This window comes from Pyrgilauda ruficollis, unplaced genomic scaffold (genome assembly GCF_017590135.1).
Source record: "Pyrgilauda ruficollis isolate IOZ18807 unplaced genomic scaffold, ASM1759013v1 scaffold6, whole genome shotgun sequence".
In the NCBI taxonomy this organism is placed as follows: Eukaryota; Metazoa; Chordata; class Aves; order Passeriformes; family Passeridae; genus Pyrgilauda; species Pyrgilauda ruficollis.
In genome coordinates, this window is record NW_024527710.1 from 17,722,138 (window position 1) to 17,742,048 (window position 19,911).

At 45.0% G+C, this 19,911-nt stretch overlaps 1 protein-coding gene across 1 annotated transcript in view; it reads left to right on the top strand.

Annotated features, from left to right (window-relative positions):
* ROR1 (receptor tyrosine kinase like orphan receptor 1) overlaps positions 1–19,911 on the top strand; it is a 150,758-nt gene that overhangs the window by 108,664 nt on the left and 22,183 nt on the right. Inside the window, exons 3-4 of the mRNA XM_041483411.1 lie at positions 3,802–4,089; positions 5,522–5,552. Coding sequence (XP_041339345.1) covers positions 3,802–4,089; positions 5,522–5,552 — 319 coding nt within the window. The remainder of the gene's footprint in view (positions 1–3,801; positions 4,090–5,521; positions 5,553–19,911) is intronic.

Consider the following 19,911-nt stretch of genomic DNA (forward strand, 5'->3'; position numbering starts at 1 on the left):
AGTAAAGGGGCTGTCAGCATTTTTCAAGGGTTTATAACTCAGCCATTAAAAAAAACCCTCTCTGTGGGCTGAAACTTGGCATTCAGGGTCTAGGCCCAGCAGTAAATTGTTTTTACAAATTAAAAAAAAATCAGTTTGACTATTATTAAATTATAGGTGGGCTAAATTTTATTTAGAACTCTTTCAGGCTATTCTCCCGTACTTCTGTAAATTAAAACGTTTCCCAAATGTTTTTATAGAGTGCTAGTCTAAAATATGGACAGGCTTTTGTCCTGTGCTCGAAACCCTGAGATTTAACTTTAAATATAATAACAGTGCTTATCCCAGCATAGCACTTTTCACCTTCAAAGTGCTTTATGAGCATTATCTCATTAATGTACATAGCAGCCTCCCCATGATGTAAGAGGGATTATTATCCTCACTTTATGGCTGGAGACATCGAGCCAAAAGGTTTAAGGCTGTTTTTAAAGGACCTTAGTTGCACAAATCCCATGTGAGCTTTGATTGGCTTTGGGTGTCTACTTCCCTTTGGCTCCTCTAAAAATCACAACTGAGCTGATTCACCCAAGGCTGCTCGGAGCCAGGATTAAACTCAGACTTTCCAAAGGCCAGTGCCACCAGACTGGATCATTCCCAGTACACAAAACCCATCCTTTTTTCTAAGAAATTGTTCTTTAGGTCAGAAGGAGTCAACTCCGTCTGGAGGGCTCCTGGATGGCAGGAAAGGAGCAGATGAATTATGATGAGATGGTTTGGATTGGAAGAGACCTTTAATCCCATCCCATTCCACCCCTGCCATGGGGCACCTTCCACTATCTCAGGGTGCTCCAGCCTGGCCTTGGGCACTGCCAGGGATCCAGGGGCAACCACAGCTGCTCTGGGCACCCTGTGCCAGGGCCTCTCTACCCTCACAGGGAAGAATTTCTCCTTTGATGGGCTTTGGAAGGTGAGAGACACGATAAAAATACAACTGGGCTTCTCTGCAGCCCCTCCACACCAGGCAAGGGCAGCAATGGAGGAGTTTGGTGCATGCCAGGGAAGGGATGCTCATCATTTTGTGTGCCTCAGTAGCAATCCAAGGTTTCTGGGGAGTTTATTTTCAATTCCAAAACTGCTGTATCTGTGAGAAACATCTCCCAGAGCTCCCAATGGCTTCAAACCAGCCTTGTTTAAATCTCATCTCAGGCGAGCTGCTTGATCTGGTTTATGATTCAGATGCTAAATGTATGGATTTGAGGACTATTCTAGGGCGAATTTAGGAGATGGATTTGTTTTAGTGTTTCTGCAGCAGCTCCTGGAGGAAGGTGGAGAACAATTAGAGGAGCCAGCAGCTCCTGAGGCCACTTGTGTTGGTACTTACAGAGAAGTTGCAGCCACACTTTTTCACTGACTTACGACTTCTATTGATACTTCAAAATCCTTTTCCAGCCTTTGGAAGCCTGCCCTACATCCTCACTCCTTTATTTGCCTCTCCTGTATTCCTCAGGACCTTTAAAACCTCCTGTTCATGTGCAGTTTGTCAGGCAGCCCATCCCAGGGCTGTTTCTCTCCTGCTAGGCTGGAGATGGCTGAAGGAACATTATCAGGAATTAAAGAAATGGCTGCGGTTCAGAAATGTTACGTTGGGTAATTAACTGCGGTTCTCCGGTCCCAGGCTGTTAGTGGAGCTTTATTAAACCCAGATTGTGCAGAGAGACCAGGAATCCATGAGCTGGCTGGAGCTCTGCTTCCCAGAGAGGGTGTTAGGATGGCAGGGCAGAAATGTGCCTTGGGATGGAGCTTGGAGAAATGTTCCTGGGGAGCTGAGGAGCCATGGGACACCCCTGAGAGAGACCTGGACCCTGCTGTCTGTCCTACAGGGCTGGGATCTCTACCCTTTTAACCCCATCCACAGCTTTCCCAAATCATTGGATCCATGGGAGTGCCAGAACAGCTGTATTTTCATAGAATCGTGGAATGTTCCGGTTGGAAAAGGCCTTTAAGATCATCAAGTCCAGCCAGCACCATGTTACCACTAAACCACGTCCCCAAGTGCCACTTCCATGTGTTTTTTGAACATTTCCAGGGATGGTGACTCCACCACTGCCCTGGGCAGCCTGTTTAAACACTTTACAGCTCTTCCCATGACATTTTTTCCCCTGATTCCCAATCTAAACCTCCCCTGGTGCAACTTGAGGCCGTTCCCTCTCATCCAGTCCCTTGCTCCCTGAGAGAACACACAGTTTCACACCTGCACATTAGAACTTAATTGAAAAAATAATACACCTGGAAAAAAAACTATCTGTGGGCAGGGCCTCGGTGCCAAATGTTTGTCCCAAATGGCTCCTGGGTCCAGGTGAGGACAGGGACGCTTTGTTCAAAGTGCTGTGCAAACACAGGGTAAGTTGTGTGCTAAACAGATTAAAAACAAAGGCAAGAGATACTGCTCTCCACAAACCATAATGAAGGGAGGAGCTGGGCAAGCCAAGATTACAGGAATAATTAGGGAAGTGGCTTACTTAGGCAGGCTGGGTGGCTGAGCTGGTTTGGAACATGCTGGAGGGTTTTTTCACACTTTTAGGAAGGTTTCTTGCTGGAGTGAGCTGCAGATGGACGTGAGAGTGATGGAGCACAAGCAGCACAGCACCAATTTGGGGATGGAAGAGTCCAAGGCCAGGTTGGACAGGGCTTGGAGCAACCCAGGATAGTGGAAGGTGTCCCTGCCTTTGTCAGGGGGTGGAAATGAATGAACTCCAAGGTCCCTTCCAATCCAAATAATTCTGTGAGTCCAAGTTCACTGCCTGATTCTGGCTTTTCTTGACCTCCTGGTTTGGCTCTGAGAGTTCAGGAGCCAGGTACAGTCAGGATTTCTCTTTCCTTGGCCACCCTGCTGGGACAGCCAGCAGCTGATGGTTTTGAACCTCTGACATGGAGATGAGAGCCTGAGGATTCCATTCCCCATCCCCAACCCATCTCCCTCCTTGCCTTTAAAGGATTTATGGTGAATACAGTGAATGAGGAATGGGCCTTTTCCTGAAGGATGCCCAGTGAAATAGCCCTTGACAGAAGGCAGTGCTCAGGAATGGCTTAGGAGAGATTCACCTTTGTAATGTTAATTTAATTTGATTTTTCAATCATGAGCCCCTTTTCAGAGTGGAGGTAATCTTCAGTACAATTAGCCATGGAAATACTGAGTGAGAATGAAGTCTCCTTTCCCAGATATGATCCTTACTCCTCATCTCTGCAGCTGGTGCTTACAAAATCATGGATAACACACTATCTGCTCAGCCTGGGAGTCACTCAAAATGCCTTGGAGACAGGATCACAGAATCCTGGAATGGTTTGGGTTGGAAGAGACCTTAAATCTCATCCAGTGCCACCCTTGCCATGGGCAGGGACACCTTCCACTGTCCCAGGTTGCTCCAAGCCCTGTCCAGCCTGGCCTTGGACATTGTCAGGGATCCAGGGGCAGCCACAGCTGCTCTGGGTCACAGGATTTTCACTTCTGAATTATTCCTTTCATATATTTCTACATTTGGTGGATTCTGGCATGAGCAGAGGCAGGTCAGCATCAAAATGAACAACTGGAGTGCTGAGATGTTTTTCCTGTGTTTCGGTTAGGAAAAAGAAAAGAAAAAAGAGCAGCAGTGGTTTTTTTTTTGTGCTAAATGAAGCCAAATAGGAGATGTTGAAACAGCAGGGGGAACCCTGCTATCCATCCACCTCCTTTGTGTCTCATCCAAAGACAAGCAGGAGCTTTCTCCACAATGACATCCCCTGCTCTGGAGTCCTTCATTCCCCTTCTCTTCTCTCCAACCCCAGATTATTTCCTGACGCTGGACGAGCCCATGAACAACATCACCACCACCCTGGGCCAGACGGCAGAGCTGCACTGCAAGGTGTCTGGGAACCCCCCTCCCACAGTCAGGTGGCTGAAGAACGACGCTCCCGTGGTGCAGGAGCCCCGCAGGATCTCCTTCCGAGCCACCCCCTACGGCTCCCGCCTGCGCATCCGCAACCTGGACACCACCGACACCGGCTACTTCCAGTGCGTGGCCACCAACGGCAGGAGGACAGTTTCCACCACCGGCGTGCTCTTTGTGAAGTTTGGTGAGTTTCCTCCTCTTAAACTGTCCCAGCTCTTGCTTAGGAGGAGGTGTTTGTCCAGGGGAAAGCAGCGTGCTGGTGTGGCGGCGTTGTGCGGTTTTTGAGGTTGGAAAAGCCAAGTTTGTTAAACCTGTCAAATTCAGGTTATCAGAGAGCCCAGGAATCCATGCGCTGACTCAAAATGGGCTTCCCAGAGAGGGTGTTAGGATGGCAGGGCAGAAATGTGCCTTGGGATGGAGCTTGGAGAAATGTTCCTGGGGAGCTGAGGAGCCATGGGACACCCCTGAGAGAGACCTGGACCCTGCTGTCTGTCCTACAGGGCTGGGATCTCTACCCTTTTAACCCCATCCACAGCTTTCCTAAATCATTGGATCCATGGGAGTGTAGCAACAGCCGTATTTTCACAAAATCATGGAATGTTCAGGTTGGAAAAGGCCTTTAAAGTCATCAAGTCCAACCAGCACCCAACACCACCACACATTCACCATTAAACCATGTCCCAGGTGCCACATTCAGTTTTTTGAACAGTTGTAGGGATGGTGACTGCCTTGACTGTGACTGTTCCAACATTTTTGGAGTAGAAATTTTCCCAATATCCAGTTCAAACCTCCCTTGGAACAGCTTGAAGCTGTTTCCTCTCCTCCTGTCCCTGTTCCCTGGAGCACAGCCCGACCCCCTGGCTGTCCTCTCCTGTCAGGAGCTGTGCAGAGCCACAAGGGCCCCCTGAGCCTCCTTTGCTCCAGGCTGAGCCCCCATTAATGGGGTACCTGGGTAGATTCAGACCAGAGGAGAAAAACTCCTTTATTCTGAGCGACCTCTGTGTCTGGTGAGTGAGAAACTTCAGCTGGCACTGCAGGCTGAGGGCCTGAGATGAGACACATATATACCTGTCAGGGAAAATAAGCACTCATTCTCCCAAGTTTATATTGAGATAACTGCCTTCAAAGCTGATCTTACCACTCAGAAGATTCCAAACAAGAAACAGGTTTTGTGTGTCTTCTCCCCCTCCTCCTCCACGGTCAGGGGGAAATAATTCACTGAGATGAAGATATTTGCACACAGTCCTGGTTAATCCTCTTTGGAACTGGACAAATAACACACAAGGAATGATGGATGTGATGAGTTTCATCTTCTTTTTTTTCATAAATCTCCCATGTTTTCTGATTTCTGATAAGAAATTAATCATTAGGTGTTCTCCTAAGGCAGTTTCAAGAGGAGGGTGAGTTGCTCACCTGTTTATTGTCCTCCTGTCATGTTCTGCAGCCAATACAGGCTTGTCTTTGGTGCTGAGGGGCTGCCACTCCTCTGTTCAACTCCATAAACCACAGCCAACACCACAGACTGGTGCTTTTATCTTTTAAAAGGTTTTCAAAAGCTTCCTGCTTGCTACCTCGCCGTAACTCATCCTGCTGTTTTTCTTCTGTCACTTTTCCAGGTCCCCCGCCAACAGCAAGCCCAGGATCCTCGTAAGTCCTTTCATGTCTCTTCTGTGCCTTCATTAATCTTGCATTTCAGCAGTCAGAAGTTCATTTGTCATTTGGTGTGACAGGAGCACTTTTCCATTCTGCTTTTTAAGTCAGATAGGATGGTAATTTATTGTAACTGAGTTATCTGTCTCGCAGTGATATTTTCATGTTATCGTGTCAACTCCTGTTTCTTACCCCAGACTTCTTAATTTCCAATATTATTACCTTTAGATCCTCTGGTGCCTTCAGTCTGTGAAGTGATTTCAGTGCACCTACAGGTACTTCATCCATGTCACAGCCCAGTCTGGAAAATATTTATCACTACAAGCAGATTTTACTGCCCAGGGGCTTCTTGCTGATTTTAAGGGTCGTAAACTGTGTCTGTCTCTCTGTACCTGTATTAATAAACTGCCTGAAAGGATTTTTAAAGATTTTTTTAAAGATTGAGTAGGTGGGTGGGAGCAGTGGCTGTTTGTACCAGAGCTCCCTGTGTCCTGGAGCTCAAGTTTGGCTCCTGCTGCAGGCTCTGAGCACTCCCCACGCTGTATTTTGGCAGTGGAGCTTCTGTCTTGGGCAGTTTTTGAGAATATTCACTTCTATTTCTAATTTCAAAATACCTGATCAAACCTGCTCACCTTCTCAGTGCCTTGTTGTTCTCAAGTGTGATCTCTGAGACTTGGAATCACTTTTGTGGTGCTTATTCACATCTCACATTGTGGAAAAATATTGAAAATCCACCTCTCCTGGTGAGGGGAGGGAAACACAGACCCAAGTGAACCAGAAAATTCATCTATTAATGCAAGGAATTCAATTACAAGGGATGCAAAAACCTGGGGACGTGAATGTTCCTGGCTCCTTATGGAAGATCTCCCATGAATTATTGCAGAGGATATGAATGAGGAGAAGCATCTGACCACAAAAGGATGTTGTAGGATGCCCTCTAATGGAACAGCCTAAAATGTGGTTGTATCTCCCCTTGTGAAGGTGCCTGTGTGGAATCCTGCAGTTTGTTTTGGAAGGGGAGCTCTTTGCTGGGGTTTCAGCCCTGTTTGGTGGTTCTGGGGCTCTGGGGAGGGAAGTTTCCTGCTGCTGTGGGATTTGGGGGCTGTTGGGCTCTCCAGCAGTTTGGAGACTTAATGAATGAGGTGAGGAAATGGGGATTTTGTGCTGCTCCCAACTGGTTTGGGGTTTCTGAAATTTGTGGGGTTAAACATCACCTCCTTGATGGTCAGAGCCCACATGGGAGCAGTGTGAGCACAGAGAGCTGGGCTGGAATTTCAGTCTGGGCCACTCAGGAGTGCCTCACTTTTTAAAACAAAATACATTTGGGAATCTTTTTTTCCCATTTTGTCTTTCTGGCAAGGGGTTTGGTGTTTTTTTTGCTCCCCTTCCAAAAAAAACCCCACAACTCAACTAGCTAAAATACACACAAAGGATGTGAAAAGGTGAAAAGAATGGGAGATGTTCTCTTTAATAGTTGATTTTGTACTTGTAATAATTATGATTTTGTAACCAAAAAAGAAATTTAATCACACTTTGGTTGCATGTTGTGAAATGCAGGAGGGAAATTACCTCAAATTCTGGTTCTTGGTGTTTGCTGCTCCTTCATGCAAAGAATGTCCTGGGGACTGGGCTGTGTGACTCTCGTGTGGCCTTCTCCCTGTGCAAGTTGAAAAATGAATTTGTAGCTATGAAATTCATTTTTCTGCTCTTTTCTTCTGTGCAAACCAAGCCCACGTGTGGCAGTTTTCAAGCTGCAGGGTGAGAGATGAAGTACCTGGCTGTTCTCCCTCATCATCCTCCCTCTAGGGAACACTTTCCTTGGGAATAGGCTGGAGGCTGGGTCATAAATTCAGGAAAAAACCTGATGGCAAGGTCCTGTTCCCAGGTCTTTATCAGTCACCCAGGAGTGGGAGGTGGTCTTCATTTACAGATTTCATTTCAGGATCCTGTTTTTAAAAATATCCACACACTCAGCCCTTTTCCCTCCATAATTTATAGAAAAACAGATGGGCCAAGTGTGGGAATGTGAAATGATGATTTCTGTGAAAGGGATAGATAAAACAGTAATTTTTGTCTGTTATTTTTGCTGCTTTCCCTAAGAGAAATGGCCAAAAGTCTGATTTGGAAATCAGTCTGAAGCAAAGTGCTGCTGGGGCCCTGAGCATCCTTCCTTTAACTCTGCCCTGCTGTAAAAGCCCTGGGATCACATTCCATGGTCCTGCTCTGCTGCTCTGACTCAGCTGGGAGAAGCTTCTTTTGTTTAAAAAAACCCAAAAACAACAAGCCTTGCTCATGTTTTAGAAAGAAATTATTACTTTTATTATATAATAATATAAATATAAGTATATAAAATATTTATAACAAACCATATAAATATATATGTTTTATTTAATAAAACAGTATAAAATATAAATATTATTTTAAATGATAGAAAATATAATATAAAATGTTTTAATAAAATATAATATAAAATATAATATTTGAAAACATAAAATATAATAAAAATATTTAACGTGAAATAGAATATAAAATTAAAAATTTATAAAAATAATATAAGATATAGTAAAATGTAGAAATATATAATATATAGATATGATATAGAAATATATATAAAATTTAAAACAATATTTTAAAGTATAATAATAATATATAATATATAATAGAATATTATTCTGTTTTTGGGTGCTGCAGATGCGGGGCCAGCTGCAGGCAGCTCAGGGATGTGGGGAGGCTCTGGATGCCCATGTCCCACACCTGGATGTGTCCCCAGGAGGCAGCTCCAGGCTCTCCAGTGCTGGAATCATTTCCACAACGTGGATGGTGTCAAGGGCACCTCCACAGCAGCCTGGGAGGGCAGAGGGGTCAGGAGCTCTGGCTGGAACAGGTCACCCTCAGCTGATGTGTGTCCTTCTTTTAGCCATGAACTTCTGAATTCAACCACAAATTGGGTTGATTTCATATTTTTGGTTAATTTTTAGGGAGATCAAAGGCAGCGTTTTGGTGTGTTTGTGCAGTGCTCTGTGTCTGTGCACTGTGCACACAAATTTATCCCAGAATCCCAGGAGGGTTTGGGTTGGAAGGGACCTCAGGGATCCCCCAATTCCAACCCCTGCTGTGGACACCTTCCTTAAACCAGGGATTTGCACTGTAGCTACTGCTTCTCAAATTTTCCCCCAAAACCCAGATTTTAACAGTATTTTTGAACTGCACATCCCTTTGAAAGTCGCTTTTATCCATCATGCATGGCAAGGTTGGTCCCTTAAGGACACAGAACCAGAACAGAGCGAGGTCAGGGCACAGCAGATCCTGGGGCTGAGAGGATTTAATGGAACAACAGAGATCCTTTGGCCTGGGAAATGTTCTGTGCCCAATCTTTCCGTGCTTTTTGTCCCATTCTCCATTGTTCCCCTTACCCTGAGCCTTGGCTTTGTGCTTATCCCAAACTTTGCCCACTGGAGGAGAAATGCTGAGCACAAATCACTGAAATTAGAGGTGGTGGGGCAAGAACTTCCACAAGAGCTGCAGTGAGAAAGAAAAGGAAAATGCCAGTTTACATGGGCTGGTGTAAAAATGAGCTGGAAAAACTCTGCTGGAGTGGAATCCAGTGGGAAGAGTGCAGGAAAATTCTCTGTATTTATTATTTATTGTGTTGTGAGCATGTTCTGAAGAGCTTTGACCTGGATGTGTATGGCAGGGATATATTCCCAAGCGGAATATGTACATGCTGGTGCCAATATTCCTCTGGAACAGTCCTTTTGTTCTTCATGGAGCCTCTTCTATATATAAATATCCTAAATATGGCATTGTTTTGTTCTTTATTTAACCACTGGGAACGAGGAGAGGGGAAAAGAGGAGACAAGAGGGCTGTAACTTTAAGGAGCATCTGATTCATAAAATGAAATGGGGTTTGTGATTCCCAGAAATAAATAGCTTGCAAGGCTTGAGAAACCACAAACCCCCCTGGATTTTCCCATCTTTTTCAGTCATTGAGATTAAAAAAAAAAAACAAATTCTTTTTTTAACTTTCAGCTAAACACATCTGGGTTTTTTAGTAAAACAGATCTTTTGTACAGTGGCTCTGTGTGCCAGCAACAAGAAAATGTGTAAGCACTGGCCAGCATCCAGGTGAGGCTTGGCCAACTGTGTGTGTGACTGTGGATTTCAAAGAGGAACACAGAGACTTTCCTCTTTTGGCCACAGAAGGTAAAATTTAGAGAAGGAAAAATGCCAATCAAGAGGCCAGAACAGATTCAGTGCTCCAGCAGCATCCTGGGAGTGATGTCCCTGCACTCTGGTGCCAGGTTTGACTTCTGAATCCTGGAATTCCAGCCTGTCCCACATTTTGTGGCTGGCACAGAAACTCCCTCCTGCTGTTCAGTGATGGAAATTTTGAATGAGGACTGGACACAATTCCCAGGTGTTTTGCTGTGAGATCTTTTACAGTCCCACTGTGTGCTGGTGCAGCAGCTCGTTCCTAGAACCCTGTGGGATCTGGGACACAGCCCTGAGGTGGGATATTCCACGCAGAGGCCAACATAAATATATTTGGGGGGAAAAAAAGGCCCCACGTGGTGCAAGGCTGGAGCCTGAGTGGCTGATGCTGACACAAACCATGTTCATCCTGCTGCATGACTTCATCCCAGGGAAAATAATCCTCCCTCGGTTTGCCAGGGGCTCAGGCAGGTTATCTGCCAGGGCTGCAGTGGGAATGTTCCCAGGGAGAGCTGGCCTTGTCCTCTCCACGGGCTCTTTCATCTGCTGCACACTTATCTCCCTCGTGCCACTGATGCCTCAGGTTTTGGCTTTTATATTTTATATTTAGATTCTGAGCTGCTTTAGTGTGTGGGTCTGGGTTCACATGAGGGGATGGTGAGCTCTGTGCACAGAGCAGGGACACAAAACAATTCCTGCTCCAGCTGGGCACCAAGGACAAATGATCCAAATCTCAGCCCAGGAGCACAAACCCCGTGGGCTGCAGAGAGAAAAACAAGCAGGATGGGAGTGCAGGGGCTGAGCTGGAATTGGACACTGAACTGCAATGTGCACATGGAGCAGAGCTGATCCCAGGGAGAGACCCCGTGAGCGCTCGTGCATTTTGGGACCATTTGGGTTCATCTTGGGGGCAGCCCTGGCTGGGCTCTTGTGCTGCCCAAGGTGGATCCATGGAGGAGATCCTTGGAATCAATCCCTGCTTTATTCTGGAGCTCTGCCCAGCCTCTGCTCCAGGGCAGCCTGCACAAGGCATCAGCACTGTCTCACCTTTCCCCTGAATTGTTCTGCTCTGGCACTGGGGACAATGAAGTGGCTGCTGAGGGTGCTCAGGTTTTTGGGATTCGTGCTCTTGGGTTTTCCTGAGTGAGCAAAAAGGACTGAAAACCTCTGGGTAAATGTAATGCAGAACTTGGGAAGGCACAGTCGTGTCTTGTATGAAGTGAATTGGCTCCAGAGCCTATTCCAGGGTGTTTTATCACCTCAGGGTACTTAGGTACTAAATATACACCTTATCTGGGAACCCCAGGCTCCTTTGCCTCTCCACCTCCCCTTATCTCTCAGACACGTGGGAAGCTGAGCCAAAGTAAGGTTTAAGGTGTGTTAGAGGGGCCTGAAGTGGAGCTGGTGCAGCTGGAGGGACACTGGGCACCTGGTGTGGGGGATCAGCCCAAACTATTGCAGGAGTGGCCTGGGACAGAAAATGGAATGGAATCACAGGTTGGGCTGGGCTGGAGAGGACCTTAAATCCCCTCCAGTGCCACCCCTGCCATGGCAGGGACACCTCCCACTGTCCCAGGTGCTCCAGCCCCAGTGTCCAGCCTGGCCTTGGGCACTGCCAGGGATCCAGGGGCAGCCACAGCTGCTCTGGGAATTCTCTTCCAGAGCCTGCCCACCCTCCCAGGCAGGAATTCCCTCCCAAAATCCACCTGCTCCTGTCTGCTGTGGCCCTGCATCTCCCACTGGTTTTCATCTGAGCAGTGCTGCCAACAGCCAAGTTCTTTCCATGCAGAGCCTTAAATTGTATTTTGTTACGCTGTGGCAAACCTACAGGAAAGAAATTGGCCTGGAGTTTGGTGACAGACTGACCTCAGAAAGCGGTTTTGACTTTTCAAAGGGTGTCTGATAAGAATTCCTGCAGATGACAGCTGAAGTGCTCCCTTATCTGTGGGCAGTGCAAACAAAAACCCCTCCTGCCCACACGTGGCACGGGGAAAGGCCCAGGAGACAGAGCTGCATTATCTGAGAACAAATTAATTACAGAGGTGCCAGTATTTTTTTAAGCAGGGAGCGAGGTTCATTAGGATTTGGGCACGGGGAGCACCAAGCACAGCGTGCCTTTGAGAGCTGGCTTTGGTTTTCCTTCTGTGCAGGGTCACCCAGAGCAGCTGCAGTGGGAATAAATGTTTGGGGTGGAGGTGGCACCTGTGGAACGCTGCAGTCGGGTTTCAGGGGTTTGGGGTTTGTGTTTCCATCAGAATTCCACACAGGCAGGATTCCCTGGCCTGGCATGTGGGATTTGTGGCCACATCCTGGGGACTGGGGGAGTTGAGAGTGAGGATAACACTGAAAGAGGCATTTGTGCTGTCCTTCTAGCCTTACTGCCTTTATTTATGTATCAGACTTTATTTATATTCATATTTTTATATATATATATCAAGACCTTATTGCCTTTTTTAACCCTGGATCCAGGAAATTCTCAAATCCCTCCCAGGGTCCTGGTTATTTATTGAACTCAGTGATTTTTCCCAACCTTTATAAATCTGTGATTCCAAGGGGACTGATAAGCAAAGTACAGATATTGGATAAACTTTCCTTTCTCTAATTGGATATCTCAGTTATCAGTCTTTCCACAACACTAAAGAAATCCTGTGATGACATAATTTGACCCCGAGTTACAGACTCTCTGCCTCTTTTCCTGATTTATTTAAAAAAGAGCAAAGTGAGGATCATTTTGAAGATTTTGACAACAGAAAGGCAAAAGTTAAATCAGGAAAGGCTGGAAAGTTGCATTTTTTCTGCTGATCATTTCCTCCAGGGTGTTGTGTTCATGGGGATATTCTTCAGCTGTTGTAAAAAATAATAAATATCATTAAGCCCAGTTGGAAGTCTGGGTCTGACCAATAACAAACCCAGTCTTGTGAGTTACACCAAACAGCCCAACCTGCCAAATTTTGTTCCCATTTGTTGGAACCCTGGTTACTGGGAATTTCAGACTTTCTGTACTGACAAACACTAACACTACATTTAACCTAAAACCCTAAAGAAAGCTTCCAAAATTAAATAATAGAACTAAAATTAAAAGTGTGTTGTTTCAATAGAGGTGTGTAATATCAAATAGTAGAAAACTTAAAGTTTTAAAATACAATAATGTATATAAAGCTAATCCTCTTTCTTCACCTTCTTCTTCATAAATTTAAGTAATATTATATAATTAAATTAAAAAGTCCACATTACAAACCACAAGTAAATAGTTATTAAGTTTAAAATAAAAATAATTTAATTATAATTTCTTAATTAAACAGTTTATCCTTAAAAAGCCTTATGAAAAAATAAATACAGCTTAATTTTTTAGTTTATAAACGTAAAATACTATAAAACTCACAGTTTATAAAACTGTAATATAAATAAAAACTAATGAACATCTAAGTCCAAACAAAAAATACCATCTCACACATTTAATCATAACAAGAAAAAGTTCAAACCCAAGACCCATTAATGCTTTAATGTCACCCTTTTTCCAGGGTGTCACCCTTTTTTGTCTGGGTTGGATTTCACCCCCCAGGACAGGGGAGCTGTGTTCCTAAACTCCACATTAAGGCTGCAGCTAAGCCTGCTTGGAAACAAAACTATTGCATTGGATTAAACATTCTGAGCTTCCAAACTTTGCTTTTATGATTTATTAATAAATAAAAATAAATTATTTCTATATAGAATTAATATTAATATTAATATACTAATTATTGTTGTTTATTAATAAAAGCAAGCTTTTATTTTATTTTTGCTGAAACCAAGCTGAGGCCATCAAGCATTTGTGTCAGCAAATGAAAATTGCAGAGCCCCATTCCCAGCAGAGAGGGGGAGATGCTGGCAGTGCTTCAGAGCAGAGGAATAATCTGCTTTTCCCATATTTCATGTGGTCATTCCAGGTAACAGCTCTTTTGAAGCCAACCCCAAAATCCCTGCTGGAGCTGCTAAAGGCTCTCAGCAGCACCTGGGGCCAAACCACTGGGTTTTTGTGAAGCATTCCACGCTCAGGAGGTGGGGTTTGCTCTTTGAGGCACGTTTAATCAAAAAATTCTCCTTTAGCTCCAATCAGAAGGACATTTTAAGTGGCTTAGAGGGATTTCTTTGAGCCTGAAGGCTGTGAGGAAAGAGCTGACAATGGATTTCAGCCATCCTGATTCAGCCATCCTGGCCTGGCTCGGGGTTCAGTCCTGGCTCAGCAGAGCCTGGCTTTGGAAAGACTTGGCCTGGATGTGTGCTCAAAGAGCACAAATAAAAAGTGATGTTTTAGGGAGTCTCTAATTCAAGAGATTAAACCTGATTTTTGTTCTGCTTGAGGCAGCACAGGATAATCACTGATCTGTTGTTTGATTTGTGAATCCAACCCAGTTCCTTCTTCAGCGACCTGTCACTGCAGAGCTGCTAAAGCAGAGGTGGGAAGTGTTGTTTTGGGGACAAAGTTTGTATTTTACAGTGGAAAATGCACCTCAGTTCCAGGCTTTGGGAGCTTTCTATTCTGTTTTGGGCGTTTGCTGCTCTACCTTATGCAGTTAAAAAATAAAATAAACAAAAAGTTAAATTATTTGAAACCAAGGTTCTTGTTTTCCCTCCCCAACCTGTGGTGGGTTCAGAGTCATTCCAAAGATTCAGTGCTGCAGGAGAACAGATAATTTGAGTTTTTCTGGTTCCCAGTGCCTCTAGTGCCCAATGTTTTACTCCTGGGGAAGAGTGGAAAGGGCTGTAGGTGGAGGAGGGAAGAAGGGAAATAATTCCATAACCTGGTGTGAAATGGTGTAAAATGGTGTCTGGCTGTCATGAGTTCAGTGTAACTGAGTCAGAAAACTGACAAATGAAATTGTGACTTAATTAGGGTTTTCTGGAAGAGAAAATGGAACATCTCTCAGGTGGAACAGGTGGCTTTCAAAGTCCTTGTTTTGCTTCAATCCCTGCAGTGTCTGGTGGCCAAATGCTGCTCTAGAACTTTCCTGGGAGTGGCTGGCTGGAAGGGTGGAATAAAGAACTCCTCACACATTTCAGAGCCCACTTACAACATCTGAGGTCACCTCTGAGGTTCCCCTGGGCCATGAGGCCTTTAATTAGGAGGGAAATCCTATTTAAAGGCCTATAATGTTCCTGTGGTCACAGTGAAACCTCTCACACAAGCCAGCAGTAAAATCTCACCGGGCAAATCTCAATCTCTGTCTCATTTTGTGCTTTTACTTCAGCGCCCAGCTGTTGCTGATATTCCTTAAACAAATCCTCTCCTGCTCTTTTGGTTTTGTGTTGGTGGGGAACCAGGGAAAGGAGGAGCACTGAGGGATCTGCTGGAGGATGAGCAGATCCAAAGCTCAGCTCTGGGCACAGCTTCCAGCAGGTTTTTGGTTTATCTGCCAGCCTCGCTTCCAAGGGACTGGAAAATGACTGAAGATGAAACATTTCAAATGTTACAGTGGTGAAAGCTCTGGTTGCTTGTGGTAGGAATTATTCAGGAGAACAAAAAGTAGGAATAATAATAATAATAATAATGATAATAATTACAGCCTTTCAAGCCAGGGCACTGGCAGGGGGAGAAGCAGCATCTGTGGCTCTGTGGGATGGATTTATTTCCTGTCCTTGGCGTTCTTTCAGCCACATGAAAAGTCCTCTCTGTCTGTATGGAAATCCTTCCTTTCCATGGGCACTTTGGGGTTCTGCTTCCCTTCAGAGCCTTTGCTCTTTGCCAGGCTGGCATCCAGAGCAAGGTCCTGGACCTCAGCTTGTCCCTGGAGATCCCTGTCCCAGCTGCAGAGCTTCCCTCCCTCAGAATCATGGAATGGTTTGGGTTGGAAGGGACCTCAGAGCTCATCCCATGGCAGGGACACCTTCCACCCCCCCAGCCTGGCCTTGGGCACTGCCAGGGATCCAGGGACAGCCACAGCTGCTCTGGGAATGTGTTCCAGGGCCTCTCCACCCTCCCAGGGAACAATTCCTAATTCCCAATATCCCATCTAAATCTATTCTTTTTCAATTTCAACTCATCCCAAGCTTGACTTAAGATTTTACTCCAGACTTCTGCAGCCTTCAGAAGAACCAGTGTTGGAGCAAGTGTTTATTCAGCATAATAAAAACATTAAAAGTGGGAGTAAATCTGTAGTGACCCAAGGGCCTTTCATGACTTCAGTAGGGTGTGAAACCTTGGGAATGAGTTTTCCTACAGGGATAACATCACTGCTCAGCCAGGCTGTGTGTCGTTACTACTCACTCCCAGTGTGTGCAGCTCCATCACAAAGTCCTGCAGATCAAGGGAGAAGATTATAAGGTGTTACATTATTTATCCTGATAATTAAAACCACTCCTGACGTTCCAGCTCTGGCTGTTCAAAGCAGTAACCCCGGGCCACCTCAAATACTGTAAAAGGAGTTAATCATCCATTTCTGAGTGTGTCAAGTTTATTGATCTTGTTAACAGGAAAACATGTGTGGTTACCTGGGTGAGGAAGGAAAGCACTTATCATGTGAGCTGGTATTTGGATGCTGTTGTTGGTGCCTGAGCCAGCCAAGATCAGTGCTCAGCAAAAATGAATCACAAATGTTACCCTGCCGTGGTTCCCCGGCCAAATTTCTTGTGTGGGTGAATTTACTTTAAACAAATAAATTTTCTCTCCATCCTGATTTTGCTCCAGATGAAAGGACACATTATTTTGCCCAGCAATTAGCACCTAGAACACTTTGCAAGGCAGTCCCCTTTCAAGGGTCACAGCTGGTTTAGAGATTTGGGGGACTTAAAGTGAGAATGGACTGATGCCTTGTGCAGGCTGCCCTGGAGCAGAGGCTGGGCAGAGCTCCAGAATAAAGCAGGGATTGATTCCAAGGATCTCCTCCATGGATGCACCTTGGGCAGCACAAGAGCCCAGCCAGGGCTGCACCCAGGATGAACCCAAATGGTCCCAAAATGCACGAGCGCTCCCGGGGTCTCTCCCTGGGATCAGCTCTGCTCCATGTGCACATTGCAGTTCAGTGTCCAATTCCAGCTCAGCCCCTGCACTCCCATCCTGCTTGTTTTTCTCTCTCAGCCCACGGGGTTTGTGCTCCTGGGCTGAGATTTGGATCATTTGTCCTTGGTGCCCAGCTGGAGCAGGAATTGTTTTGTCTCCCTGCTCTGTGCACAGAGCTCACCATCCCCTCATGTGAACCCAGACCCACACACTAAAGCAGCTCAGAGTCTGAAAATAGAAAACCCAAACCTGAGGCATCAGGACCATTGCAGTCCCCACTGTTGCAGAACTTCTCTCTTTGGATATTGCTCACTTCTGGTGATTTTCAATCAGCTGGGGCACAACTTTGGGGAAAAAAGGTGTCATGTTGATTTGATCTGTCTTTAACTTCTGAACATGCTCGTGCATGGGGTCAGTGCCCCTTTAGGATCCAAAATGTTCAACCACTCCTCCCTTTACAGCCCAGCTCCTGACTCTGCTAAGGTGACCCTGAGAGGTCACTTTTCCACAAGCTCCTGGGAATTTCCCCCACCTCCAATCCTGAGTTGTTTGGGCTCCATTCCAGCCATTCCATGGTTTGGCTTGGGTGTTGTAAGGCCAGCAGATGTGGAGTGATTTGGGTTTCCCAGGCTGGGTGGGATTATGGACAGCCCAGGATATCCTGCAGAGATCATGGACAGGTTTGGGATGAACATCTTTGGGATGAAAATTGCCTCAACCTAAAGCTAAAATTATTTCGCTTTAACAATTCCTCTCTAATATCTTCTTTAGCCACTTTTGGAACAGAAACTGTTTTATTGCATTTAAATGATAAATTTAACTCTTTTAACACATTAAACTCTGGTGACGGTTCCACCATTTCCATCTGGTAAGAAACAAATATGAATTACAGCAGAGACTCTTCATCTTGGACTTGAAAGCCTCATAAAGCCTCTTTTGCACTGTTGGCAGCTCTGACAGTTTTGGAAATCTCCTTGTCTGGCTTTTGCTCCTCGTGGCAATTTTTGCAGCATTTATTTAAAATTTGGTGGTGTCAGTTTTTCCTCCCCAATGGGTTCCAATTAGCCCAGGAGTATCAGATGAGGATTTGCCCTTCCAAGAGTGTTCCTATCTTATGGAGACTGGGAAGGAGCAAGAGAAAATGAGAGAAAATATTATTCCAGCAATGATAAACGTGAGGGAAGGCTCTGGGGATGTTTTGGAGTCCAGTCTCAGCCCTGTGGGGATAAACCTGAGGAACTCTGGGCTTCAACTCCGTATTTTCCCATGAATAACATGGATTGTTACTCCATCCTTGGCATTGCAGACAAAACAGGCAATCGTGGTCTTGCCAAAATAAAGTTCCTAGGCTGGATCAAAGGAGCAGCAGGGTAGGAATATCAGAGTTTCCTTTGATTTCCAGCTCTAAATGCTGCATGCACGGGGGGCGTGCCTGCCTTTTAAATGATGTTTGGCTTAATCCTCCAGGTTTTTATGCATTGCAAAATCCATGTTTTATGTTACAAGAGCCCCATAAGAGTGAGTATTGATCTGAGCATTTCACATTTTCTGAGATAAAACCCAGCTTTAAAATTTGATCCAGTGCAACTGCCAGAACAGATGTTACTAAAACAAGGTTCTAGAAACAAGCCTGTTATCTTAAATAATATTTTTCCACGGGGAGAATGCATTAATATCAGCCACATCATGCATTTGAATTTATCAATACCAATTAATTCCAGATTTGCAGCTGAAATGCTGGTGGCAGAGGTAGGAAGTCTGGCAGACATGCTGTAATTTGCATCAAAACACCCCAATAATCATGTGTAAAATGCCTTTAAAAATTGTCCGTAATTTTGTCCGGAATTGTCCATAAATTTGTCCAAAATTGTCCATTAAATAATGTCCCAGTGGCACATTACCATAATTCCTTCTAAATCAAACCTCCAGGGGATTCCTATTCTCAATTGCTGGCACACTGCAATAATAAAATAAAACTAAATAAAGCAATTGAGATAGTTTTATGTGTTGGGAAATATCAATAAACTCCATATCCTAAAACTTAAGTCCAGAAAAATTTGTGCATTTTCAGCTACATGAATTTTAAAATGTGCTTGTTGTGGGGGATGAAAAAAGGGTTTTTTTCACCTTGAATACCAATTATTGGCTGTAAAAAGGCTGTGAAGGGACAGCATTTTAGATGTTTTCTACAGACTCAGACAAACAATTTAAACTTCTAGAGTTTCAAACTGGTTGGCCTTGAAAAATTAGATGTTTCCAACAAAAAAAAAGTGTAGAATTTACTTAATACTTCTTTTAATGCTGCTGCCAGAAAACAGGCAGGGAGCTGTGTTGGAACATACTCACTTTTTTGGGCTAACATGAGGAAGAGGCAGTGACTGGCTGGGTTTTTTCCTGGAAACTGAAGTTTTGGGAGGGATTTGTCCCATTTTTGAGTAGAAAACTGCCATTTTTTCACAATTCTCTCCTTAAAGCAGGATTTTCAGAATTTAGGGCTGGGCATCCTTCTCAAGGCTATCCAAAATGTGAATAATTGAGCCCTAAATTCTGAATATTCTAGCCCTGTCTCATGAAATGTGGGAGGCTTGGTCCCAGGGTGGTTCCTGGAGTGTGGCTGCTTCCCTCAGGTCTGAGCAGCCTCCAGAGAGAGGGGAAATGTTTGTAAGGAAAACAAACAGGTTTTTTCTTTGTGCCTTATCCCATTTCCATGAGGGCACTGAGGGACAGCTCCTCATTCCCGCTGGAGCCAATTTTCCCTGGTGTTGTTGTCTTAAGAAGGAGTTTCTTATCTCCAAAAGGATCTTTCCAGAGCCCATTCCCACTTTGGGATCCTCGTGGGGATCCCTCTAAAGCTCTGGCCATTCCCAGCTGAGGAATTTGGGGGGCAGGGGCTGATTTTGGGGGGCAGAAAAATGAGTTTGGATTTAGCCCCAGCTCAAGTTTTTGATGCTCCTAAACCCAACAATCCCACACTGCTGAGGAAAGCTCTGTGATCCCAGCCAGGCCTAACTCCCAGTGAGCTTCTTCAGGAAAATCCATTTTCTTAAAGAAGTCTGGAATTCTATAGGGAAAGGAAAGGAAAGGAAAGGAAAGGAAAGGAAAGGAAAGGAAAGGAAAGGAAAGGAAAGGAAAGGAAAGGAAAGGAAAGGAAAGGAAAGGAAAGGAAAG